The sequence below is a fragment of the Cyanistes caeruleus genome, chromosome 21, assembly GCF_971803275.1.
Source record: "Cyanistes caeruleus chromosome 21, bCyaCae1.hap1.1, whole genome shotgun sequence".
In the NCBI taxonomy this organism is placed as follows: domain Eukaryota; kingdom Metazoa; phylum Chordata; class Aves; order Passeriformes; family Paridae; genus Cyanistes; species Cyanistes caeruleus.
The window spans coordinates 8,530,238-8,557,154 of NC_141721.1; the positions used below are offsets into that span (position 1 = coordinate 8,530,238).

Here is a 26,917-nt window from a genome sequence, read left to right on the forward strand (position 1 = left end):
CTCAAAGCTACTCCAGAATTCTCAGAGGAAATATGGCTCCGTGTTCAAATAATGAGATTCTTAAGGCAAGCGTTACTTACAATCACACCACACACCAAAAAGGGAAAGGGGGAAAAAAGGGGAAAAAGGAGAGCCAGGAAGAAAGAACACCAGGATCCTTACACCTTACAAATGAGAATTTAAGAAACCCAGCCTCGGTTTAGGAAAATTATGACACTTTTTTTGCTTTGGAGAGTTATTTTGTGGATGGCTACTTTGGATGTGTTTTTGGCAGTAACAGATGACATTATGCTTGTAAAATAAAAGACAAAAGGGAGGGAGGGAGGGAGAAGGAGGGAGAAGGAGGGAGAAGGAGGGAGAAGGAGGGAGAAGGAGGGAGAAGGAGGGAGAAGGAGGGAGAAGGAGGGAGAAGGAGGGAGAAGGAGGGAGAAGGAGGGAGAAGGAGGGAGAAGGAGGGAGAAGGAGGGAGAAGGAGGGAGAAGGAGGGAGAAGGAGGGAGAAGGAGGGAGAAGGAGGGAGAAGGAGGGAGAAGGAGGGAGAAGGAGGGAGAAGGAGGGAGAAGGAGGGAGAAGGAGGGAGAAGGAGGGAGAAGGAGGGAGAAGGAGGGAGAAGGAGGGAGAAGGAGGGAGAAGGAGGGAGAAGGAGGGAGAAGGAGGGAGAAGGAGGGAGAAGGAGGGAGAAGGAGGGAGAAGGAGGGAGAAGGAGGGAGAAGGAGGGAGAAGGAGGGAGAAGGAGGGAGAAGGAGGGAGAAGGAGGGAGAAGGAGGGAGAAGGAGGGAGAAGGAGGGAGAAGGAGGGAGAAGGAGGGAGAAGGAGGGAGAAGGAGGGAGAAGGAGGGAGAAGGAGGGAGAAGGAGAGCAGCAGGCACTTACAATGAGCATTGTAACCAGCAGGTTCTTCTTGGTGACCTGGGCATGGGAGAAGATGTAGTTCAGCACTGCGTTCATGTCACTCTTGTTCTCCTCACGAAGGGTGAAGACACACTTGTCATAGTGACCTGCAGGCAGAAATGCACATTTCTTTCCCAGTCTTCACACCTCTGTAGCAAGGACTGCAAGTTACTAGATGTCTCTTTGTTTTTTATGTGGATTTTTTGAGAATCTCCTTGGCTTGAAGGGAGCAGACAAGGAAGATGGAGAGAGACTGTTCACAAGGGATGGAGTGACAGGACAAGGGAGAATGGCTTCACACTCACAGGAAGCAAGGATAGGTTGGGTATTAGAAAAAAATTCCTCCCTGTGAGGAATCTGGCACAGGGTGCCCAGAGCAGCTGTGGCTGCCCCTGGATCCCTGGAAGTGTCCAAGGCCAGGCTGGACAGGGCTTGGAGCAACCTGGGACAGTGGAAGGTGTCCCTGCCATGGCTGGGGTGGAATGAGATGTGCTTTAAAGTCCCTTCCAACCCAGACCATTCTGTGTTTCTCTATGGTCCACACAATCAATTTGGGAAGGAATCATTCCCACCATCACCTACTGCAAACTTTAATTCTAACACCACACTCTTAATAAACAGCTCTAAGACCAAATGCCTCCTCTGTGAGCAATACTGAGATTGGAATAGGGAGCTCAGACTTTCATTCAAATGACAACCAAAATGAAATAACAGCAAAAAGCCTTGCACCATCCTCTGCTGCCAGCAAATTGAAGTGGAAATGAATCTGCAGTACCATTAGGCCGGGGCAGGTAATGGAGCAGCACAAAAGAAGAGTGGAATCTGAACTACCTGTAAGAGCCAGAGCCTTGGAATTAGCCAGGACTTCATTGCCATCTTGTGCCTGGATACAGCAGTGCAAGGCACTGATTTCACCTCTCAGCTTCAGCTGAGCTGTGGGGACAGAACCTCCTCTACAAAACGCAGGATCTGACTGTAGACCCTTAAAAACAAGCCTGTGCACCTCACCCTCAGCACAAAGTGAGAGCAAACCTTCTCCAAAGGGCCCACATGGACTTTTCCAGGACCAAACACGACTCTTCAAGGAATCAAATCCCTGAAGTGCCCAGGAACTCACCGTGCTGGAACTGAGTCTCCACCTTCAGGTACTGCCGGAGCAGATCCATCACCACGGCTTTCATGTGGCCCCGAATGCCGCTGCGGTACCTGCAGAGACACCAAACACAGCACTGAGCGAGGCTGGCTGCACACACAGCCCCTGCCAGGCCTGCTGGGGGCAGCTCCTGCTCTGCAGGACACCCCTGGGAAAGAATCACCTCTGCACGAGCTGCACAATGCTCTGAGTGTTCATGAAGAAAACCTCGCGCTCCGACTTGCGGTTCAGCGTGGCCGCGTGGCTGTCCAGGATGTTGGCAATCTGAAAGGGAAAAGCACCTGGTAAAAAAAGGCTCAGGGAAAGCCCTCGATGGGCTGGACAACCAGCAGAGACACACCAGAGTCCCACCAGAGTCCCAGCAGACTCTAGCAAAGGAAGTTCAAGAGCTGCCAGTGATACAAAAATCAAAGCACAGTATTAGACAGTGGAGAAATCGGCTTCCAGCATCTCCGTACCCTCCCAGGCCTCCCTCGGCTGCAATCATTCTTTTTTGAGGTTACAGTGGCACTACAAACTGCACTGCAGCACATGCACCATGCAAAAAAGCAAATGAATGCCCCCAGGGCCACTGATAACATTAAAGTGTTTCCCAAGTGCCTGGTTAAAGCTATACTGAGCAGGGAACACCTTCAGCACAGAGGCAAGCCTTGAAGTGACACAGGCAAGTATTTTTCATCAGGAGGACCCCATGTTCAAACACACCTTTCAGGTTCAATTAACCTCCACATCACTTAAAGGAACTTTTTCTCTCTCTCTCTCTGCCCCAACACAACCCAATTTTTATCCCTCCACCAAGTGTGGTTGGTCACCTGTTGGCTGGGAAACTGGCAGAGGACCGAGGTGATGTTGCTGGCATACTGGGCCATCTCCTTCTTGATGGACTTCTCCACATTGGGTGGTATCCGTCCAGAAACACTGGTCATGATGTCCTGAAGCTCCAGCAGGGGCAAAGATGGATCTCTCAAGGTCTTCATTAAACGCTCAACCCAGCCCTTCACCTAGAGAGAGATACGGCAGGGTGAAGGCAAGAATGAAGAACAAACAACAAAAAGGGGGAAAAAGGAGGGGGTTGGTGTCCAACATCCCATCTCATGGGTGGCAGAAAAATGCCCAGCCCTTCCTTGAGCTGCAAGAACGCTGTGTTTTGGTTGTGGGAGAAGAGGTCCCTGGTACCTTGCTGCTGAAGAAGGGCTCTGGCAGACAGTACCCATTCATCACATTGACCAGGTTGTCCAGGACGTAGTGGAAGATGCGATGGAGTTTCTCACCCCGCAGCGCTGTGCTCTGGATCTGGGGCAGGGTACCCGTGTGCAGCTCAGCCTGCAACAAGGAACAGCCTCACTGAGCCTCCTGTGGGGCACCAGCCATGGGGAACAGCCAGTCACCCCCAGCTGCAGCCAAGGTTTAACCCACGAGGATTCCCAGAGTGGGAAATGCAGTGGGAAATCTCTTGGTTGAGAGACACATCCCCACAATAGTACTGAGGAAAGCAGAGAGCAGGAATGGTAGATAAGTTCAGCCTGAATCAGAGAGAGAGAAGAATCTCAGTCCCAGTCCTCATCTGAGACAAATAAATGGTGAAGTGACAATTCCAGTACAATGCACAAATGGGAAACTGCTTCACTGGACCATCTTGTACCACTCTTGACACCACTCCCACATTAAAACCCCACAAAATCTGTGCCTTCTGCAACTCCTCACCTGCTGAACCCTGCTGGGATCATCCAGCTGGAGTTTGGCAATCACACAGCCTGGATCCAGGACTGCCCCTGGGCGTTTGACATAGTGGATGCAGCCTGATTCTCCTGCTGTTATTGTCATCACCATTTTCATCACCTGTAGCAAAGAAAACAGGTTACACACTCAGCTCCCTGTGCCCCAAAAATGCTCTAGTTTTGGGAGCCAGCAGGAGCCACAGACAGACCTGCATGAGCACCTCTGGCATCCAGGTGTTCCCAAAACTTACAAGCAGAGATTCCCAGAACAAAACCCAGACACTGAAGTGAAAGGGAGAACAAAATAATTGGCCACAAAATAGTGCAACAGGAACTTGAGAAATGTCACTGCCCACACTGCCTGAAGCAGCAGGGGATTCAGGAAGGTCCCACACTCAGCACAATGAACAAAGCAGACAATTTTCTGCTGCATTCCAAAGGCTCCTCTCAAAGGCTCCAGCCACACCTTCACTTCAAGCAGACGGAACCAGGATCACTTTCTAGAGCTCTCAGACAGCTCTTCCCAGACAGAAATGCTTCCTTAGATCAAGAGCTGTTGCCTTTGGAGTAGAAGGGTTTGGTATGGAGGAGCCAGTTTGGTTTTACCCTTGCTCTGCTCTGCACCACTGGGAGCCACAGGGATTGTGTGGGTGGTGCCTTCTCAGCCATGACCTGTTGCAGTGCAAAAGCACTTACATAAAATAGCTGGATCTCTGTCTTGATATTTTTCTCCTACACATTGTCCCCAACTGGTTTAATTGCCCCTCTGTCATCACACACCCTCCCCTCCCTCAAATCTGTTTTGAGCCACACACTCCTACACAACCCCTTGTGCTTTCCTCACCGTGATGCAGAAATTGCTCATCCTCCTCCTTGGGAAGAGTTAAGTAACTTCCCAGGGAGAAGGGAGGAGTGACACTTATTAACTTGCGGGATCAACCTGATAAATGATCAGCTAACCAGGATGAAGTTTGTTACTTCACCCTGGCATATAACTCTGTGTCAGTGCTACAAGAAGGCCTTCTTCACCACAGCTGGGTAGCACATGGATCCCACCTTCCCTTGGAATCTCAGGAAGGTGACAGCCATGGTCCCACTGAGAAATTTTGCTCATCACTTGGTGTAGAGTCATTAACACTCAAATTTCAGCTGTCAAGTAATTTCTTCCCCACCCCATCACTCTCACTGATGGTTCCCACTGGAGTTCAGGTTCAAATTTGTAAATGAAATACTGTGAATTATCCCTCAACTCCCAGACCCAAAGCATCCAACATCCCTCCCCCTGAGCTTTTTTGGGCAGCCAAACCAGTCCTCTGAGACTTTTACCTCAATTTCTGCAAAGCACTGGCCTGCAAACACGTGTCCCCCATCCTCCACCACATACTGGATCAGCTTCCCAGCAGAAGGTGAGCGCAGGATGGAGGGATCATTCTCCTTCTCAAACACACAGGTCTTGTTCCCAATGGTGATGCGATACCTAGGGAAGAACAGGACAGATCAGGGCAACAGAATTCCCTGGGGAAGACATGGAAAAGGGGAATTCCCTACTTTACTTTGAAACAAAACTATGGGAAAACACCTCAACCAACAGAGGTGGAGATTCCGACCCAGAAAGTTACCCAAATTCTTTGTCCTCCTGAGCAGATCCATTACTTTTCCACAGCAGAGGGGGCAGAGTTCACATTCCAGACCTGGGCATGCCCTTTGCTGCCCTTACTGCTATGACCCTTGCAGGGAATTTTGAGGGGACGCACTGAAACAGTACAATTTGTCTTTACTTCTGAAGCAGCCATGGCGCTTCAAGAATTTTAAAGATTTTCAGGTTTTGGTTTTTATAATCCCAAATTTCACTTTAAGGACCAAGCAGAGGACTCCATGTGGTACACAGTCAGATCATTCTTCTAAAAGTAGCCAAGATCTGTTCTGTCTTAAAACTCACCATGGTCCACCCTGAAAAATGTTTCTAGGGGAGAATTCCATTCCCAGCTGATCTCTTGGGAAGCACAAAGTTACAAATACATCTCATTTTGGCTGTGTAAACGCTAAACGTGAAGCTGTACAGGTTGCTACCTGTCCACTTCTTCTTTCATGTAGGTGGTGTAGCTGCTGCCATCGTAGGAGAGGAGCAGCCCCCCATCACTCAGGCGATGCACATCCACTTCCACACAGGAGCTGTTCATGATGACCACGTAGGAATTGGGAGACTGCCTGGTCACCTGCAAATCCACAAGAATGGGAATTACCCAGTGAACTGAACACAGCATTGAGTGGCTTGGCTGCCACAATACAGAGTTTTCCAAGTGCTGCAATAGTGGGAATTAATGAAGAGGAACAGAGATGTTTGATGTCACGTAAAAAAACTGGGGTCACAAAGGCAAGCAACCAAGCTGATCAGAGGGATGGAGCACCTCTCCTGTGAGGAAAGGCAGAGAGAATTTGGATTGTTCAGCCTGCAGAAGAGATTCTGGGGTGATTTAATTGTGGCCTTCCAGTGCCTGAAGGGAGCCCACAGGCAGAGAGATACTTTTCACAAGGGCCAACCCAAACCAGTCTGGGATTCTGTGACACAGCAGTCAAGAGATAGCAGAACTACTGCTGTCCATGAATGTTGATTTAATCCTCTCACACTTTTGCACTGATGGTTGAGGTTTGATTGTGCAATTACAGATCATTTTCTCAGCCTCATCTGCTTACAAGTCACAATCCTGTACTAAAACTGCAGAATGGAGAACATAATTTGGGGGGGAAAAAAGAGAGCTTGTCTCACAGGGAAAGCAACAAGTTCTCTCCCTGGAGAAAGGGATGCTATCCCAGTCTCTGCCCCAGAGCTCCTATTTGATGCTGGGTAAATTCTTAAAAGAACACTTCAGCTGCTGCTCAATGCCTCTATTCCTCATCAAAGCTAAACCCAGGGAGGTGCAGAATTCATACCACTGCAAAAACCAGCCTATGGTCTTGTCACTAAAAACTTCACCACCACAAATCTGCCCAAGGAAGCTAATGAAGATTGCACAGGCAACCTTAAGTCTGATATTTCCTAACTTTCCTATGTTTGGTTTTGCAACACGGGGTTTTGCATGCAGCAAAAAAAGCAACACCACAGGGAAAAAATTACTGCAAATTGGTGGTCAAAACCCCAGCAGAGCAGACCTACATGTTCAGAAAAATCAACTGGAAGTTTTGATCAAGCTGTAGTAGTCTTTGCCTGTAACAAAATAATTTTCACCCTACTCAGAGCAAGAGGCTGAAATGTTTACAGAGACACTGCAATGGAGCAATGTGAGGGGTGTTATCGTAAAGGAGGCCGTGCTGATTTCTCCACCCACTAAAGCAGAGAAAATAAACCCTGCTCAGACAGAATTCCCTGTACAGATCTGTGCAAAGATGAGGCCAGAGCAGCACAGGTGGCCATGTCCAGCTCAGAGGCAGGAGCAGGGGTCCCACACCGTACCTTCAGCACGTACTTCCGTCCCTCGTAGATGAGCTCCACATCCACCGTGTTGAGCAGAGTGTGAGCAGGGAGGACTTGGCCCCTGCAAAGGGAAGTACAAAACAAAACTGATCCTCCACAAGCCACCAAATGACTACCAGGGGTCCAAAGAGCTTCAGAGATGCATGCAAGGCTTTAGGAAAGACTAGCAGAGAGATGGAAGAAGGCTTTTATAGAGTCTCTTCCCAAGAGAGACACAAATCGGTTTGACCAAGTCAAATAAAGCCCCTCCAGCCACACAGGCCAGCTTTGCTCTCCTTTCCATTCACTCCTGGGTGACTCAAGACTCCCTAATGCTGTCCTGGCAGCACACAGAGAAAGAACTCCATGTTTCTGAGCCATTTCCTGGAGCTCCTGCTAGAAACCAAAGCAATCCGTACTGACAGCAGGGGATATTTTGAGGAGATGCAGATACCTGCAGGGGATATTTTGAGGAGATGCAGATAGCTGCCAGTTTTCTCAGTAGATAAAGAGCTCCCTGGGGCCAGGGAACAGTCAGCAGATAACAAGCCCTGAGCACTCCTGGACTGGACTTGAACAGGACCTGTACACCAGGAGTCATCAGTAGAGAGCAGCTTGCACTTTTACCTTTCCAGGGAGTGCAGGAAGTTGGAGACGCTGTTTCGGAAGCTCACATCAGCCACGTGCAGAGCCCCACACACCACCCCCAGCATGGTGTCAGGCCTCTCAGCCTAAAAAAGGGGACAGACACAGTCACACCTCCTCCAGCTGCAGCCCAATCTGAACACCTAGCTAGAAGAACCTCAGCTCTATTTTTGGTTCATGGCCAACTCTCTTTAAAATCAAGTCAGTGTAGCAGCCATGTGAACTCTGCATAAAGCCATTATTTCTGTAACTCCTTAAAACTACGTTTTCTTCTGCCTGGATTAAATCTTGAGGTTCCAACAACATTTCCACTGTCATCTGTCCCAGATTCCAAACAACACTGGTCTCAATTCTTTTCTGAACAACTTTAAGACCAACTTTCCCCAACAGGGACAACCAAGGATTTTGATATATATAAGAAGTAGTGCCGCTGAAAATGTTAATTCATGAAATGGGCATTCACCACTCTAGAGCCTTTTGCACCAGCAGGCACCCACCCCCTCCCCTGCTCACTGCCAAGAGTGTTCCTGCAAGGGGAAGCAGCTGCACCTGCACTTTCTCGGCGATGAGCCGGTCCAGCCAGCCCGTGTCGATGCGGTTCTGCTGGAAGCTCTCTGTCTCCAGCAGCTTGATCAAGTATTCCACAGTGGTCCTGAAGTCCCCTCGGATGGACAGCTCCTTCAGAGCCACCACCATGTTTCTGAAAGGGGAAAGAAGCCCTGTTATCTACCCCATCCTAATGGCAGCACACAAGCTGGCAGCTCCAGACAGAAAAGCGCCTGAAGGTCAGAGCAGAAGAGCACAGGCATGGGGCAGGATCCTGCAGGAATGCTTGGGAATGGGAGAATATTGATTTCCCTGCTGCTGGTGTGAAGAGCAGCTCAGTGGGATCAGGAATTCTCCCTGTTAACATCACCCAGGGCCCTACCATGTGTCAGGGGTGTACAACAGACAGACAGACAGACAGACATGGTGTGCACCCCACCGAGAGCAGAGATGGGGAAAGGATGGATGAAAAAACGTGGTCAGACAGGTCTGCCTTAGGACAAGGTGCTTTAAAATCCCACACCACAGAGGACACTCCATGGTGCACAGACCATCCTGAAGCATTGGTAAGCCAGGTTAGCAACGTTTTTCCTGTTAGAAGCTTTCACCTGGATGCTTTAAAGAGGGACTTTCCCACTGTGGTAACTGTGTCATAGCCCAGCAGCAGGTATACAAGGCAGGGATGAGACCAGAAAGGAAGAAAAAGAAAGAAAATTGAGCAAAAAAAGTGTAAAAATGTAGGTGGAACATAGCAGAATTGCAAAGCAAGACAGAATGAAAAGCCTGACCACAAAATGGAAAACAAGATAAAGACAGGGAAATTTCTCTTGAAACTCCTAGAAGGAAGGAGCCCTGTGGCACTTGGGATCAAAGAGGACAAACCCAAGCAATTCCCAAGGCTCTCCCACATTTCTGACTTACGAGATGGCTTCTTCACGGTTCTCTCCCCAAGAGAAGCAGTGACCAAACTGGGAATCTGCAAATTCATGGAGCCCTCCTGCAGCAGCCACGCTGAAATAGCCCCAGACGTTCTTATTGCTGCGGAAATTCAGCTCCTGAACTGTGCCAGAACTGGGCTTAAATCCCTGCAAAGACAGACAGACATTGCTCTATGCCCTCAAGAAAGGTGAATAATCCAGAATTAGGGTTCTGAAGGCTCTGAGAACACCTCTTTGTGCTACAACACAGTATAACAAGTTCAGGATTTGTCTAACCGGAGTCTAAGTGAGGAAAGGAAAGAATCTTTTAAATTTGCTGCCAAAATTTTCAGCAGCAGCAGGGACTGGCCCTGTAAAGGCCACAGTGAGCATGGAGCACAGAAGCTGAAGCCTCACCTCGTCAGGATTCTCACTGGTGATCCGGGCAGCGATGACGTGCCCACGGGGGCTGGGGACGTGGGCTGAGTTCTCAAAATCGATGGTTGTGTCTCCCCAGGGAGAAACTCCATACATCACTCTGATGTCCTTGATCCTGTGGAGAGGGATCCCCATGGCAATCTAAGGAGGACAAAAAAAATAAAAAAAATAAAATAAAAAACCCCAGTGAGTTTCTCTCCTCGCAGAGTGAAACATTCACACTTCCCAGGACTACTCAGCTCAGTGTAATATCCACCCTAAGCCCTTCAGCCAGTATTTTCCATTGACTGATTAAAAGGCTCCAGGGAAAGCTGACAGTGCCAGGTCAGCTGAGGATGGGCACGCATTAGGCCTGTTAAAAATATACTGAGGTCCCAGTGAGACAGAAGGGCCCTAACTGGTTATAGGAAACTGTGGAATTTTGCAATTATAAACTGTGGGGAGAGTAACCTCCAGAGCCAGCTGGTGGCTGCATCCTTGTGGAGCAAAATCCCACTTGCCCTGTTCATTAGTTTGGTCTTTTTTTTATAGATACAGTTCAAAAAAGGAGTAGAAAATCATACAGAGCCTTAGTGAGGTGTGAGGGGACTGTGGCATCCACCCACTGCTGGAAAATTTGGGGCCAGAAGTTTGGGGGGACACAAGGGACTAACAAGCCACAGCATATCAACAACTGCTGCTCTCTACAGGATTTCTCAGGGATCCCCTGGAGGCTTTGGGGAACTTCAAATAACTGCTGAACTTGCTGAAGGATGAGAAATTCAATTTTCTGTGCTCACCTGGAGCTGTGCTGCTGGCAGGTTGACATCTGCCACCATCTCCGTGCAGGGATGCTCCACCTGCAGGCGTGGGTTCAGCTCCAGGAAGTAGAAGCTGCCATCCTGGCTGTACAGGTATTCCACAGTGCCTGCACTCACATATCCCACCATCTTGGCAAGCTTCACTGCACACTGGGACACGGAGAAAAAGAATGTCACACTGCCACTTACCCGTGCTCTCTCTGTTCATCCACCACACCCACTTCAGATTTCTGCTGGCATTCTGCTGAAACACCCCAAAACTTGTAATAGGCCCAAGAATTGCTCAGAGAAAAAAAGCCTTTGACACAGGAGTTTTGATTTCCAACTTATTTCATTTACAATTCTGCTTTTAACATGGTAACACACATTTAAAACACACTTCCCTCCCCTTTTTGGGGGGCATATATCTCTGAAAGGAGCTGTTGGTGAGATTTAGTGTGGCAATGTGAGTGGCTGCCCACACTAAGCAGTTTGAGACACACAGCCCTGTATCGCTCCTTTAAAACATTCAACAACTCTGGGTGATGTAAAACAAAAATGCAAAGTCCTGCCTGTTTCTGGAGCCTGGCCAGGGCAGGGGAAGCTGCAGAGCCACTCTCACCTGTTCCATGTGCTCAAACACTGTTGAGGTTGCAATAGAGGCTGGAGCTTCCTCGATGATCTTCTGGTGCCGGCGCTGCACGGAGCAGTCCCGGCCGAAGAGGGAGATGGCATTGCCATACTGGTCTGCCAGGATCTGCACCTCCAGGTGCCTGGACTGCTTGGCCAGCCTCATCACAAAGATGGGAGAGCCTGGGACTTCAGTTTGAACCTACAGCAGGAACAGAATGAACAGGCAGAGCTTCTTGTGTGCTGAGGTCTCACAGACACCCAGCCTGAGCATCCAGAACAAGGCAGAACCAGTGGGAAAAGTCACCTGTCTGAACAGACTGGGGAAGTCATCTGCATTGTTCACTTTCCTGATTCCTTTTCCTCCCTCCTCCTTCAGAAGCCTTGATCATGACAGGGTAGCCAACCTCCTCAGCAGCCTGGCAAGATGGACAGAATAGGGTAAGCACAAAAAGGCAGCAGAATCCAGTGAAAAGATCATTATTTCCCTCTTGATTCACACCCAGGCTTCCATATCTGACTATTTAGCAACCAATGGGATAGAAACCAAATGTACCATTGGAGAGAGTGCCTGTAGCTGGAAAAATCAGCAGGGACTTTGTGATTAGAGAACTCTGACCTCTCCAAGTGACCACAAAATCTTTTGTCAGTGCTCCAATGCCATTAAATCTACGAATTCACAGAAAAGCTTTTGTATAATACAGAAAATCACTAAGCTGGGTAACATGGAAAAATGATATCCCTACCCCTGCTCTTCACAAAGGAAAATTCAAAATCCTGTATTGTACCAGGAATATTTCTTATTCTAAAAATCTTCCTCAAGGAGAAACTCAAAAGATGAAGTCAAGTGTGTGGTTGTGGATTTTTAGTGAAAATACCTTCTTCCTGCACTAAACAAAAATCAGATGACAGCTTTTAATGCAGCACAACCTTGGTCCCATATTTTGCCTCTCCCTGCTAATCCTCACCTAATTCTGCAGGCCAGGGCCAAAGATTTGTGAATGATCACTTCCCATTTTCCAAGAGCCAGCTCTGGGGCTGCAGAATGGTTCCAGATTGTGCTCCCATGAGGAGAAAGCTCAGCCCCAGCTCCCTGAGCCCTCAGAGACCTCCCCAGACCCACCCGCAGTCCATCGTCCGCGTCCTTCACGTATCCCTTCTCGTAGAGCTCCTGAGGAACGCTCAGGATGCGCTTCTGGAGATCGTTTTCCTGCCAGTCCACTCGAAGACCTGAAACACAAACATCACCCTCTGAGCTCCTGCCAGGCTGTGGGGAGCCTGTAGGATGTGGGTGACACCAGCCACAGTCACAGCTGCCTGAGGAACCAGGCTGGGAGCCCTTAGAAAAGGGAGTGTGCTCAGTGTAAACAACACTCCTGATTTCTGGGGAGAAAGTGTTTTTACCCAATCCATTACAGCCTCCTCCATTTATCTGTGAGAAGCAGGCTGTTATTTACAGTGTTTTGAAACTGCAGAGGAACTGCCATGGAAGCAGAGTACCGGTTCCAGAACTACACAGAATCATGGGATGGTTTGGGTTGGAAGGGACTTCAAAAACCATCTTGTCCCAAGCCCCTGCCATGTGCAGGGGCACCTTCCACTAGAGCAGGTGTCTCCAAGCCCTGGGTGTACCAGGTGAGCCTGGGAGCACCAGCTGCACTCCAGGAAACTCTTCCATGTTTCCTCACTTCTCCTCCCAGTCCCTCCTCCCATCCTCCTCTGCACGCTGCCAGCTTCTCCCACCACCTCCAGGCTTATTCCATCCCTAATGCCATTGCTTCCAAGGCACCTCGCTGGTGTGGTGGGCAAACAGCACAAATGGGGAACCCTGAACAGCTGCAACACCTCCTGGAACACACTTCTGAGCACAGAGCTTCTTCAAAATTAGATACGTTCAAGGAAAAAAAAGATAAGGATGATCTTGATAAACACAGGACAATTCCCCCTTACCACTGCCACTCCAAGGAAGAGTTGGAATGCCAGCAGTCTGAGCCACGATGGAAGAAGCAATTTTATCTCCTAAGGCCCACATGGCTTGGCTGGGAGGACCTGCAAAGAGCAAAGACAATGCATGAGAGAGACACAAGGGGTATCAGACATTAGGGAAATGTCCAGAAGTCTGATTGAGGAAAAACTCCACTCTTCCCATAAAACTGAACCCTCTTTAAAATGAGAACAGGGACAACCTGGTTTAACAGGAATCTTTTCTGGTCTTTTATCTCAACATTAAAGGCTATTTTGGAAAACTTTCCCTTTCTTCATTACAAGAACTACTGTAAAGAACAGATCATCCATCTTGAACTGCAGAGCATTCCTCATGGCTCTGTCTTGGACTCAGGATTTTCTATCTCCCCAAACCTCCCCACCTTCAAACAAGGACTAGACATCATATGAGCAGTCCATCTCCTCACCCATGAAAGCAATCCCGTTCTTGTGGAGAAGTTCTGGCAGTTTGGGGTTCTCTGACGCATGGCCCCAGCCAGCCCACACAGCCTGCAGGAGAAAAGAAACAATTTGCTCTTTGTTTGAATGAAACAAGTGAGCAGAAACTGACACATGCAAACACTCCAAGGTTTTATTTTCCTAGTGGAAAACAGCCTGAGAACAGGCAGCAGCCACAGCAGGCTCTGAGCTATAGGGCGTGCTGAATTGAAAGGATGACCTGCACCTTGCAGACAAGTGCAAGCAGGCTGCTGCAGCAACCTGCTGAGGAGGAGCTGGGTGTAGGGAAGTACAAGGCTGCAGGGAACCTCCCTCTCCTGCAGATATTCAGACTGGGACAGCCACTGCACTGTCACATGTGTTGCCTCTGGCTGCTAATTTGGTTTGGAAATCCGTTTTTTGTGTCCTGCCTTGCTCCCCAGGCACAAGTCCTTATTGAAGGAGAGAAGACTGCTCGGTGTCTGGGACTCCTCACCTGCACTGGAATCCTCTTGGCGATATCGAGGATGAGCTCCACGTTTGCATAGTTGTTGTTGTTGGGTCCTCCTGGCACGGGCACGTAGTGATCTGCCATCTTAATGTACTCTGCAAACACAGAGGAGTTCCCATGGAGGCTACAAATCTAACAACAGGACTTGCTCTAAAATCCCCCTTCTCCCCAGGGCGGGCCCTCCCAGCTCCCTCAGCTGCTCCTCACAGGGCTGACTCTCTAGGAAACACTGAGCTGTTCCAGAACATCCCATCACTGCCACCCCACTCCTTCCCCAGCTCCCCAGCTCACCTGCATTGGCTTTCAGGTCCTCAGGAGTGACCATGACCACGAACCTGATGGCCCTCTCGTTCCTGAACATCTCGTAGGACCAGCGCCGGATGGACCTCATGCACTTCACTGCTGCAATGCCATTATTTGCTATCAGGACCTGGGTGCATTAGAAGCTGGGATGAAATAGAGTCTAAATAGCACAAAACAATTAACTACCACCAAGTAAATGTTTTTTCCCTGCAGACTCTTTGCCCAGCTTTGGGCTGTGCAGTTTCCTTAGCCAGCATCCAGCTCATGGCCCATCTGTCAATTCAGAGAGCAGCTCTTGTCTCACCAGAAAATTTTAATGTGGTATGTATGCCTTGGTTGGATTAAAGAGCAGAAGAACTCAAATCAAATTATTATGCATAGTAAAATAAATTTCTTAGTGTTTTTCCAGTCTACTTTTGTTTTATTTCTCTATAAATCCTTTTGTATCAGCAGAGGTGCTCTGGCTCACTCACTTTTTTTTTTATTATTACATTAAGCTAAAATAATGTTTGTTTATCACATAGAAAAAGGAAACACAATGATTCCAGGCAGAAGCACAACTTCCAAGCTCAGAAATATTAATAATTTGATACCTGCAGACAAGTCAGAGCTCCAGAGAGGAGCTGTAATATGCTATAAAAGGTCAGGGAGTCACCTTTTCAATAACTTTATTCCCTCCAAAACGAGTAACAAACTCTGCTGGAGAAGCCACAGTGAAATCTCGCTGCACATCCACCTTCTTCCTGTCCCGGCCTTGCTTGACAAGGTGCAAACCAGACATGCTGGGCCTGAGGAAATGGGGGAGACAGAAACAACCTGTCAGTGCAGCTGGACACCATAAAAGAAAGTATGTGAATAATGTGAAAGTTCTCTTTGACCACATTCCCCAGTCAGACAAGCAGAATCTCTCCTTGCCTCCAGACCCTAATGGCCTGGTCCTCAGTTTTACAGGGATGACTCCTTTTAAACTACTTTTCAGTTATTTCCACACAAAAGTTTCAGGTTGGAAAAATTCCAGCCATGCGAAAATATAAATAGGTAAAATTACATTTGCTGTGTGTTGCTGCCCAACACAGAACAACAAAGCTCCACCAGATTGCTTTCAATCCATCTAGAGAAGCTGGAAACAACAGTGATTTCTGGCTTTGGCAAAACAAGCTACAAAGATCAGATTCTGTAAGGAAATCCTCTTGGGAAGCACAGCAAATTTATCTCCACAGGAGAGACTCAGACTGCCTACAGAAATCATTTTCCAAGCGTTTTCCACTACCCAGTCTTTAGTATCTTCCTCAAAAGCTCTGAGAGCCAGAGGACAAATTAATCACGTTACTCCTACTACAAACACAGAAAGCCAATTTTGTGCCTGCCAAGACCAACCCCGTGCCCTGCCACAGCCCTTCTGTGTGGGAATGGCACAGCCACTTCCCCTCCTTCTGCTCCAGCTTCCACAGCAACAACACGGTGATAGATCACCCTTTGGCTTTGATTTGCTGAAGTTGACAAAGCTGAGTCTGTGAGAGGAAATTCCAGGGAAAAGCACAGAGCTGCTCCTCACACCGAGGGTCTGCCATGGCACAGCACGACTGGGAATTAATGACACTTTTATTTCACAGGCACTGAAGCTTCACCTCTCTGCTCACCCCACAGTTTACTTGTTTTCACTGTCCTTACTGTGCTTTCCCTGACAGTTTCCCTTCCCTGGAACACAGGGAAGCCCTCACCCCGCCACTGGCAGCATCACAGAGCCCTCCTGTAGGAATGAGGGCTGGGAGCTCAGCTCTGAGCTTTGGAAAGCCCCAAGAGCACCAAGGGGTCGGTGCTGGTCACTGGCAGAGCCCTCTGGATGGAACCTCCAGCCTAAACAGCTGCTGAAGGGCTGCTCCATTGAGCAATTCCACTGGGAATGGGATGGGATGCAGCAGAGAGCAACTGGAACAGCTGGGGGAGGGCACAAAGGAAAAACCAACACCAGGAGAAGCCAAGGCACGTCTACGGATCTCCTTTCACCATCACAGCCACCAAAGAGAGCCGGGCCTGGAGGTGCATTCCTGGAGCACCCCTGCTGAAGGAGCTGCTGTCCCAGGGGCCTGGCCAAGGAACCCAGGGATTCCCCCTCACATTCCCTCAGGAACACCTCATGGCCCATGAAGATTTACCCACGTGGAGCCCTCTTTAACACCTCCCCAGGAGCACAGTGGCAGCACAGAGCAATCCTGTCACTCCCAGTGACACTCTGGGACACAGAACAGGCTCTGCTAGGTCAGACCAACTCCATCCAGTCGAGTATCTTATCTCAGAGAAGAGCAGGGAGCTGACAGCCAGAGAAAGGCAAAGAACAAGTTCTGTGTGCACAGCTTCATTCCCTCATACTTTCCCTTTTTCCAGTCAGCTGCACTTCCAGACATCTGTCACCAAACTTAGGACGTGTTCCTGCGAGCAAAAGTTGTCACACTCACGTGAACTCAGCCTGGGAATACAAGGACAGGAGCCAGCAGGCAAGAAAGAGAGCAAATGTGTAGTTAAGGTTGAATTTCTACTAAATTTGCGCATTTAGGGGGTCACAGTCTTCCTGGCAAGGAAGGAGCACAGTCCAAGGAGCAAGAGAGGTTCATGCATTACAGGCTTATTGAGAGCAGTCTCAACAAAAATAAGAAGAGATAAAAGTCCCAAGGTGAGAATTTGTGAAATATGTTTAAATATGAACTGTCCCACCAAGAAATTACTACACACAAAGATACTGCTACAGGCAAAATGTCAACAGAGCCTGAGGTTCATCATCCAGGATGCAACAAACACTTGGACATAAACAACTACAGTTTGACTTGTGAACATGCCAAGAACATTAAGTTTATTTATCAATAATCAGAGACTCCACATTGTAATCAAAACAGAAGTGTTGGGTTGTTTGGGGTTTCTTTTGCAGGATAAGATGAGGAAGGAGCTGGACAGGAAGGAAGAAAGCACAGAGCTCTAAATGAAACAGAATAACTGCTGAGTTAGTGACTGTCATCCCTATTAATCACCCGCTCAAAACTGCCATGTTTTGTGATGGAGGAATTTTCAAAATGCTTTTCTACCCCTCATTGCTCACGGGGGGTAGAAGTCGTGCAGAACCTCCAACTTGCACAACCCTGATCCCCCAGCTGAGCTGCACCCTGGCATCTCTGTCACAGGCTGCATGCACGGAGAGCCCACGGGCTCTGCGAGGTTCCAGAGGATAAAATGAACACCAAAACACAGAGAGCATCTCCAGCACAGAGCCCAGGCAGGGGGACACAGGCAGATCTGTGATCCTTACCTCTGCAGCATGTGGTACCTCATCTCCTGACTCTGCTCTGCAGAATCCTCCATGCTGTCTGAGGGCAGGAATTAATGGATTTCGGGCTTGCTCACAGCTCCTCTCTGCTGCTGCAGCTCTTCAATTTTGCCAAGTCTGCAGCTCAAGGAGAAGCTGCAAAGAGCCTGACGCGGTTTCTCCTCCAAGCAGCGGCACTTCCCCGGCTGCTCCAAATCTCCTGACCTTTGTCCCTGGCCCCCCCCCACGAGTGTCACCCTCGTGGTGACGCAGCAGAGGGGACCAGCCTCCCCTCGTCACCAGGAGCAGCCGATCAGCAAAGGCAGAGCAGCAGCCACAGCTTACGTAATGGAGCAGCTCCAGCGCGCCTGCACGGCCGCTCCGAGGCTCCAGAGCCCCAGGAGCAGCTCCCAAACTGGGGACACGCTGGGAACGGCAGCACAGCTCCCTCCAGCAGCAGCCACAGGGATGCAGCAGCCACAGGATTCTGCTCCGGGAGAGGGTGAGAGCATCCCCAGCTCTGCGAGCACAGGAATTCAGCCTGTAGGATTTAACTGGCGTGGGGAGGTGACAGGGACGGCGTTTCCAGGGCTGCAGAGAGGAATGTCACAGGCAGCTTGTGCAGGCACACACAGCGTGACAGAGCTGGCAGATCAACCTGGACACCAGCCTGGGAGCTGGGAGACCCTGGACACGTCACTTCACTTTTCTGTGCCTGTTTCCCACCTATAAAATGGAGATGAGGTCACTCCACGTGCTGGAAGAATAAATATCCTCACAAGCAAAGTGTTACAGCACAGCAGGGTCCAGTAACATCACTGGAAGATGGGAAAACGTTTACTCGGAACCAGAATAATGGAACATCCCGAGATGGAAGGGACCCACAAGGATCATCAAAGTCCAGGTCCTGGCCCTGCACACACAAAGACATAAATTGCAAATCTGGGGGTAGAGGCAGGGTAAGGAAGGCCAGTGTCTGTAGCAGTGCCCTGATGGTAAAACCTGGACTGGAACTAGGCACAGCAGCTGGAATTTTTTTAATCTGGGGATATCTGGGTCTGTGCTGGTGGAGGGCTGTAGCCAGGCAGCACAGCTTTGACTTGGGGCACAGAATCCCAAAATGCAGCCAGCCAGGAGGGGATCATTCAAAAAAGGAGCAAGTATCCGGGGAGAAGTGCCACATTAACCTGGTGACAGGAGGTGACCTCCCTGCAGGGCCAGGGGCTGAGGCCAGGACAGGTGACATGGTGACAGGGTGAGGGGCAGCAGCAGTGCCATGGGCTGCCAGCTCCAGACACATCCAGGGACCAGCAGGGACAGTGACACACTGCAGGGTGAGGGCAGCCTCACTCTGCACACAAACCTCACCAGAACCCAGGGACCTCACAGAGAACAGAGTTTAACTAACAGGACACCCTAACACCACATATCTATCCCAGAACTTTCATTTGGCAGACTTTATCCCCTTGGAAAAGCATCTCAAACCGCCCAGCCATCAGGTACCCCACCAATTCCCCATTTAATTCCCCACCCACAGCCCCCAATCCAAACAGGTTGTGCCTATTGTGGCTGCAAGGAAACAAATCTACCCACAGCTTAATGTGGCACTGTCAGAAACATTCCCTGTGCCTTCCACCAGCCGAATGCACTGCTGGGAGAGAAATGGCCACGATTTGCTGCTGGAGCAGCACACCCAGAGGAGCGGCTTCAGCATTGGTTAAAAACATTCTGCCAGCTGCTGAGAAATCAATGGCCACAGTTTGCTGCAGCATCCCTACAAAAACAAGCTCCACAAGGACGTGTCACGATCCAGGGCTGCCCATCCAACACGCTCAGGCTCCACAGAGCTCATTTCCAGCACACAGCGCTCCCCAAAGCCGGAATCCCACAGAATCCCACAGAATCCCACAGAATCCCACAGAATCCCACAGAATCCCACAGAATCCACCCCCTCCTCAGCGCGGTCACACAAAGGGAAAAGCTGCGCCTGCTCCTCTCCTGCAGCCTCCAAGGAAAAATCATTCCTTAGGGACACGTACCTGAGGCACATCCCAGCCAGGAGCCGGCACTGATCCCAGCACTGCCACATGCCAGGGCAGTGGGTGACGTTCCCGTGTGTTCCAGAGGCAGGGATGCATGAGCTGCCTCGTGTGGAAGGCAGCCTGGAGCACACTGCAGCACACACACACACACACACAGAGTCCCCAGAGAAAGGGCTGGGGATTGTCTCCCTCGGGATGTGGCCTGGGCAGGGTGTGCAAAGGTGCAAAGGGCAGCTCTCCCCATCCATTTGGGCTCTGTGTTTTGTAAATCTGATGAGAACGCGTATTCCATCCGGGTGATACGACTCGGGCAGCTGAAGCCTCCCTGAGATCTGCTCCAGTTTTAGCTCTGCCCTTGCATCTGATTTCACAGGAAGGCAGAGGGAAGGAACAAGCAGAAATGCTGTCCAGCAAGGGATGCAGAATTCCACCGCTGGAATAAATGGTTCCCCGTGCCTCAGGCAACAGGCACTGGAGGCAGCAATCTGCACTCTGTCAAAGACAGTTTTGCCCACATTTTAAAGAGCCAGAACTGGCTTGAACACAGATCCTGTCAAAACCAGGGCTTCACCCAGAGGTCGAAACAAACAAACCTTGACTCAGCTCTGACAATGAATTGAGCCTCAGGATTTCAAGAAATTAAATAAAGGATGCAGCACAGAACAAAACCAGCCCTCTCTGCACTGCCTGGTAAATAACCTCCCTTCCATGCTAACACAGAATTCCAGCATCAATCCAGGCAGGTCTTTAGCCCAAAGCAGGAATTTTTACAGAGCTCAAATGGGTACAAGCTGCCAGGATTCCTCCCAAATAACCCAGTGCCAATAGTTTTCCAGAAGTTCCTTTCCCTAAGCACACACCTGGCTGTGTATCTGCCATGCCAGCTGCACTTGGAACAGGACCATTCCCAGGACACACAGCCCAAATCACTGAGGTTCCTTGCAAGTCCAAAAGCAACACCCTGACACTCAAAATACCCACTGAATCCAAACATCAATCCAAATAAACAACCAAGTTTAAATCCAATTAATATCCACACTCCAGTTCCTAAACCTACGAAGTACCAAAAGAGCTTCACTTTTACATCCTCATAAAGTATAAAATTCCACATGTTCCCAGAGCAGAAAACAGCCCAACACTCTCCAGGTCAAGCCCTGGCACCAAGATAAAAGTGAACAGCAGCAACAACAGCACAAGGCAGGTGTGCACAGAGAGTGGAGCGGAATTGGAGTCCCTGGCAGGGAGCCCTCCACGTGCTTTTTGGCAAAGTTCAAGTGTTGAACAGATCTGATCTGCAGGAACACGAGAATGGACCTTTTTAAACCAAAGATAGGGGATAGGTGGGGGAGTCTCACATTAAATTCACCCAAAGTAAGAGATTTGTTATCTCTCAGATAAGTGAGCACATGGTATCTCAGCCAGGGAATCTCACAAAATCTCCCAGCAAATGACTGGATTTAGAGAGGACATTTAACTTTTAACTGAGGTTAAAGGGAGTAAAATAACACCAAAATAAGAACACAACTTCTGAGAGGCATGCAGAAGTATACAGTGTGCTTATTCATGAAGCAGAGTAGCTGTCACGGAAGGAAAGCTGTAATTCCCACATTATCAGTGGGAATTACAACCAGGCACAGCAATGAGTCCAAACTCATTTCACACCCCTTTTTCTTTCAACAGAGAGAGGAGGAAATCAACTTTTCACTCCAGGTGGATGAAGTTCGTGGCCTTAAGCTGAAGGAGGGCAGGTTTAGATTAGAAATTAGGCAGAAATTCTTCCCTTTGAGGGTGGTGAGGGCTTGGCACAGGTTGCTCAGAGAATCTGTGGCCGCCACATCCCTGGAAGTGTCCAAGGCCAGGCTGGGATAGAGGAAGGTGCTCCCTGCACACAAATCACCCTACACAAAACCTCCAGCACTCCTGACAGCACAGGCAGAGCCAGAGGAGGATCAGGCCCCACAGCAGGACTGGGACAGCAAGGACTCCATGCAGCAGAGGAGAAATCCTTTGTGGAGCAGCCTCACAGACCCCACAGCACATTTATCCCTCCCTGCCCAGAGCTGGGCTAAAACCACAGCAACACCAACAACTTCACAGCATCAATGCTCCATACTGCAACCTCACATCACAAACTGCTGGGCTGGAAAGGAATTTTGTAGATTCAGAAGAGGCTCAAAAGGATCTTTCATTACACTCAGGACTCTGCAGTCACTCTAGGGCTGGTTTCTAAGCAGGCACCTTGTCCCAGTGCCAGGCTGGGCACACTCAACCACGACTGTCCAGGCTAAAATTGAGGCATTTGTCCAAATTTCCTTTAGCAGATGATTAGTTCTGCTTAAGCATCTCCATAATTTATTGAGACAATTCACTGAGAAGTCCAGCCAGGGTTAGGAGCAACTCTGTGGGCTTCATATGAGGTAACAGCTGAACCCCATCCAAAAATTTGGCTATCAGCTGATACAAGTTTGTCAGGTGATTGTGTGCACCCATGTCACTGCTTATGAAACCAGAGCCCCAATGTACAAATACCAGAGGACATCCAGGTTTTGTTCTATTTAAAACAAGAATTTGATACAAGATACCGTCTCAGAAGATAGAAATTAAATTTAGCAATAATCAACAAGAATTTATTAAACAAAACAGATGGGCCCACAGTATTTTCCAAGTAGCATTTATGGAGGAGTTACTTAATCTGCCACTAAAACTTCAGAAAGGAGCATAGCAACTCTATAACAGCTCACTACAAGGAAAACTGTATCCCAGCAGGACTGGTTGGAAGTGCAGACGGAAAATTTTGAACTCAGAGACAACAGGCAGAAAAAAGGAAAAAAATGGCAGGCTTGGTTTCATTACTTAAAGGTGCAAAGTGCAACCAAGACCCTCTGAACACTCAGTCTGAGTGGTTACTGTCCCTACACACCAATTTTTAGGTGCTGATGATCCACACAGCAACTTAAAGTTCATTCTCAGAGCGTGGCTTTCCGGACCCTGCAGAGCAGCAGCCAGCTGGCACAGCTGAAGGTCTCCATGGGTCTCCAGTGGCAGGAGGGCACCACCTGTGCCACCAAGAGTGCCTTTAGCAACAGCATAATCACTTCACAAGATCAGTAAGGTCACACAGACCTGTCCTCACAAACCCTTTGGCAGCTGAGTAAATCCTGCCTTTTAATCATAAAACTGTTCCCTGAGAACTGCTCTGCAGCAAAGCCCCTCACCTCAGACACAATCTCTATTTTAATTCTGTAGGAAGAACACCAGCAAATGGAAAGATTCTTGGCAACTTCTTCCAAAAGACATGCTCCCTTGGACCTGCACCTTTGGACCTGCACCTTGTATCAAAGTGTACAGAACTGCCAGTCAATTTACTTTTACCACTTTGCAAAGTGATCACCAAAAGGAAGCTGGAAGCAAGAGCACCTCTGTCCCATTAACTGACTGTCACAGAGTGACTCCAGGCAAGTTGCTGAACTTGTCTTTGCTGTTGTCTTTGTCTCAGTTTCTCCATCTGTAAACATGATTTAGAAATCTCCTGATGAAAAGGACAACCATTCTGAAAAGTATTTCAACTCATCCGAGCTTATCTTAGAAAAACAGCCTGTAACGCTGTAACTTTTTTTATTTGAATTGGCCTTTCTCTCCAATTTAACTCAGAAGTGCTCCCCAAAGGGACTGCCAAAATAAGCAGGTTACAACAGAGGTGCCCAAGGTTGCACTCCTATTGCACTGAGGCTCTCTGGTGCCAGGCACTGTCCTAGAAGTTTCTTGCTCTGATATTGTCCATTTTACATACTTGTGGCTAGGTGCTCATCCAATTTCTTCTGTTCCTAAGATATATATAGTTACAGTTTCCTGCTTCAAAATTACCTTTTGTGCTGCCAAATCATTGCAACTGGCAGCTTCTGGAAAGGTAACCCTCTGTAAATTTGCTTTAAGGTTTTGCATCAGCTGTGCAAGTGCCAGCTGGCTGAACATGCCCAGCTGACCATGATAGCTCTGTCAAGCACACACCAACCCCTATGATCCAACCTGTGTCTTTGGACTGTGTGTTTCCAGAGGCTTCTCCCCTCAAGTGGGAAGGGAACCACCAAAAAAAAGGAGAGATTACAATTCCTTAACCTGCACAAGCCAAGAAACCAGGAAAACACAAGAACAAGGATTAGCTGGTTGTGTAAGTATCCCCCACTGGTCAGTAAACCCTTCTGGAATCAAGCATTCCTCACAAAGCAATAGAACAAAGGCAGTGAGGGACTGCCCAGCAAAAACTGGAGTGGGATTCACACTGTCCTGGGTGTTCCTGGAATGGGATGGCACAGGCAGAAAGATTCCAGTGCCTCCTGGAATGTGGCAAACAAATGAAGGATACACAGGAGAGTGAAGCAAGACTGAGCAGCAGAGAAACTGTGATCTGTACATGAAAAGTGCAAGAGGGAAAATCCAACAGGCACATCCCACTACTGGAATGCAAATCAGCAACAGCTAAAATAAAGGAGCCTTTGGACAAGAAAACACCATCACCACATCCTCAAAAGCCCAGCTCATGGCTCATTCACAAAGAATCAGGAGTGAGGCAGCCCTGAGACCAACCCTGAGCTCAGGCAGCAGTGACCACATTAAATCTTGGTTTATCACCACATTGCAGGACTCCAATCTTTACTACAACCATCACAATTTTCCCTATCCAAATAAAAAAAATTCCAGTATGGAGCCACTGATCCTACCCACTGCCAATTCTTTGGTTACATTTAAAGCAGCAAATCCCATGCAAAGACAAAATAAGCAAATATTGTTCTTGCTCTCAACAAACAAGGTCCAGAAAAACAACACACAAGCGAAAACTCTAAATATCTCAGTGAAGACATTTAAATTTTCTGAAAGCCAGGACAAGACAGGCAAGGTGCTTAAGGAATTTAGCCACAAACATTTCACTAAAACCAAAGGAAAACTGAAGGGTTTGATACAGATAAACATACAAGAGGTCGTTTAGAAACAATTCTGGAGCATGTCTTGGCACAACAAAACCCATTTGAAGCCAAACACGGGTCTAAAGCTGAACCTTTGGATTACCTTTGGAATTGACAGGGTAAAAAGACTGGAGAGCTACTTATCCATACCTCATATGGCTGGCCAGGCCATCCTGAGCAGCTGGAAGCCCCAGGTCCGAGAGGGAATCAGAGCAGACGGACACAGGTGACAAAGACCTCTCCTTCTCCTCCAGCAGATCAAGTTTCACCAAGGAGCTGGTCTCATCTTCTGAGTTATCCTCTGACACGGAGCCGATGATGAAGCGGGAGTGAGCGTTCGCGTCCAGGGCTTTATTGGCTTCGGAAGATTCCTCCATGGCTCCCCCAAACTGGGCTCTCAACACTGCAGGGGGCAAAAGGAAGGAAAAAACCAAGCCAGAGGTGAATACCTGCCCTTGGAGGATAAAGAGGAGGACAAAGCAAGGCTCACTGATGGGAAATGCAACATTAAAAGGTCAGAGCTGATCGCTGAGTGGAGGATCAAAACCAGCTCTGCTCTAAGCACTGATTTCCCTGCTTGCACAAGGACTCTGAGACTCACAAGCTGCAGAACGTCCCACCTCAGACAAAGCTGCAGGAGTCACTTAAAGAAAAAAAAAAAAGAACCACCAAAATAACACCACACACCAGACCCAAAACCTACAGACAAAGGCAGGGAACTCTGAGTATCAAAAATCACAGGACCAGAGAATCCCTGACTGGTTTGGGTTGGAACGGTCATTAAATCTCATCCCACCCCTGCTATGGGCAGGGACACCTTCCACCAGTCCAGGCTGCTCCCATCCTTGGACTCTTCCAGGGATGGGTCTGTTCCAGTATTCCAGCAGGGAATTAAAGAATTTTCTTAAAAATCAAAAAAATAATTTCAACTGAGAGAGAGCCATGAGAGATGTGGAAAACAAAGGAACACCCCACAACACAAAGGTGAGGTAAATAAACATTTGAAACCCCCTGCTCTGCCTGACTTTGCTGCACTTATATGACAACTACACTCAGCTGGAAACACATCATTAGGAAAGAGGAATGCACTAACCTCTTGATATCCGTGCAATCTGAGCAGTGAGCCACTTCCAAAACGAACTGGAAGAGAAAAGAATTGCCAAGTAAGCACTAGGGTTATAATGAAGCATATTCCATGTGTGTTTTCCTGTTTGTACCATCTAAACCATCCCCAAAAACCACAGACTGGCTCGCTAGCTCCAGGTACAGATTAACCCAGGAGCTAAACCCACAGTGGCACCTCCTGCTGGTCCATCCTTCTGGAATCTTCCCAGAGACCTGACCGTCTCACCTGCCAGTTTTGTCTGTGAAAGGAACAATGGGTTGTGCCAGCACTATCTACTCGTATCAAACCTTTTCTGTCACCTTCTGCACCTGCTGGCTGATTCCAGCTGAATCCCAAGGAATAAATCCCAGTGAGGACCTCGTCAGCCCTGCTAATTACAGCCACGTTATGTCGAGCACAATCAGCTTGGGAGCACGACAGCTCTCAAGTGGCACAAAAACCTGGCCCATGGTGTCACACAAATGGGACATGATGGGGCCTTTAATGAGGGCCCAGACAAGCATTTACAGCCAGAGCAATCCCTAAACACCACACTCCTGCTTCCCATCAGTAACTCAGAGCTAAAAACTCATCCAACTGGCTCATGCACTTATGCCATGAGTGTACTTGACTGAATTATTTAGATCAAGTCCTGTGTTGACATCACTCCTCCCACAAACTCCAGTTGCCCTGGGGCCACGGGCACTTCATTTGACAGAGGCATCATTTACCATTTTATAACTGAAAAGCTACAAATATCTGTCTGACATGGACATTAAAAGCATTAAAAAAAACCTTTTTTGAGGGCAGAGATGAGAAGAAGGGGAAGCATGACCAGAAAGTTTCCCTGTTCACCTGTGATGTGCAAGCTAAACCATGCAGGGAGCTTTCTTTACCTGAGGTGCTCAGACAGCACAAATCCAATTTTGTTTGTGCATACAAAGATGCAGACAGTATTTATGTGGATATTTATCCTGGCATCAGATCACTCCTAAAGATTTTCATCCAGACAGATTTACTGCTGGCACAATCACCAGTGCCAAAGAGGTTGGGATGCAGCCAAACTAACTTCAACCCCCACTTCATTGAAGAAAAACCTTTCCCAATTTCAAT

The 26,917-nt window shown here is 48.6% G+C and overlaps 1 protein-coding gene across 1 annotated transcript in view; it reads right to left on the reverse strand.

The window, feature by feature from the left end:
* The window catches only part of ACACA (acetyl-CoA carboxylase alpha), a 97,196-nt gene that overhangs the window by 66,516 nt on the left and 3,763 nt on the right, over positions 1–26,917 (reverse strand). Inside the window, 25 exon segments of the mRNA XM_086859362.1 lie at positions 872–996; positions 2,007–2,095; positions 2,206–2,306; positions 2,855–3,043; positions 3,219–3,365; positions 3,747–3,881; positions 5,087–5,237; positions 5,831–5,976; positions 7,212–7,293; positions 7,839–7,942; positions 8,406–8,556; positions 9,324–9,487; positions 9,737–9,898; positions 10,537–10,707; positions 11,159–11,368; positions 11,474–11,533; positions 11,535–11,585; positions 12,290–12,396; positions 13,117–13,215; positions 13,578–13,659; positions 14,084–14,193; positions 14,390–14,528; positions 15,057–15,189; positions 24,850–25,102; positions 25,793–25,839. Coding sequence (XP_086715488.1) covers positions 872–996; positions 2,007–2,095; positions 2,206–2,306; positions 2,855–3,043; positions 3,219–3,365; positions 3,747–3,881; positions 5,087–5,237; positions 5,831–5,976; positions 7,212–7,293; positions 7,839–7,942; positions 8,406–8,556; positions 9,324–9,487; positions 9,737–9,898; positions 10,537–10,707; positions 11,159–11,368; positions 11,474–11,533; positions 11,535–11,585; positions 12,290–12,396; positions 13,117–13,215; positions 13,578–13,659; positions 14,084–14,193; positions 14,390–14,528; positions 15,057–15,189; positions 24,850–25,076 — 3,135 coding nt within the window. The 5' untranslated portion in view covers positions 25,077–25,102; positions 25,793–25,839.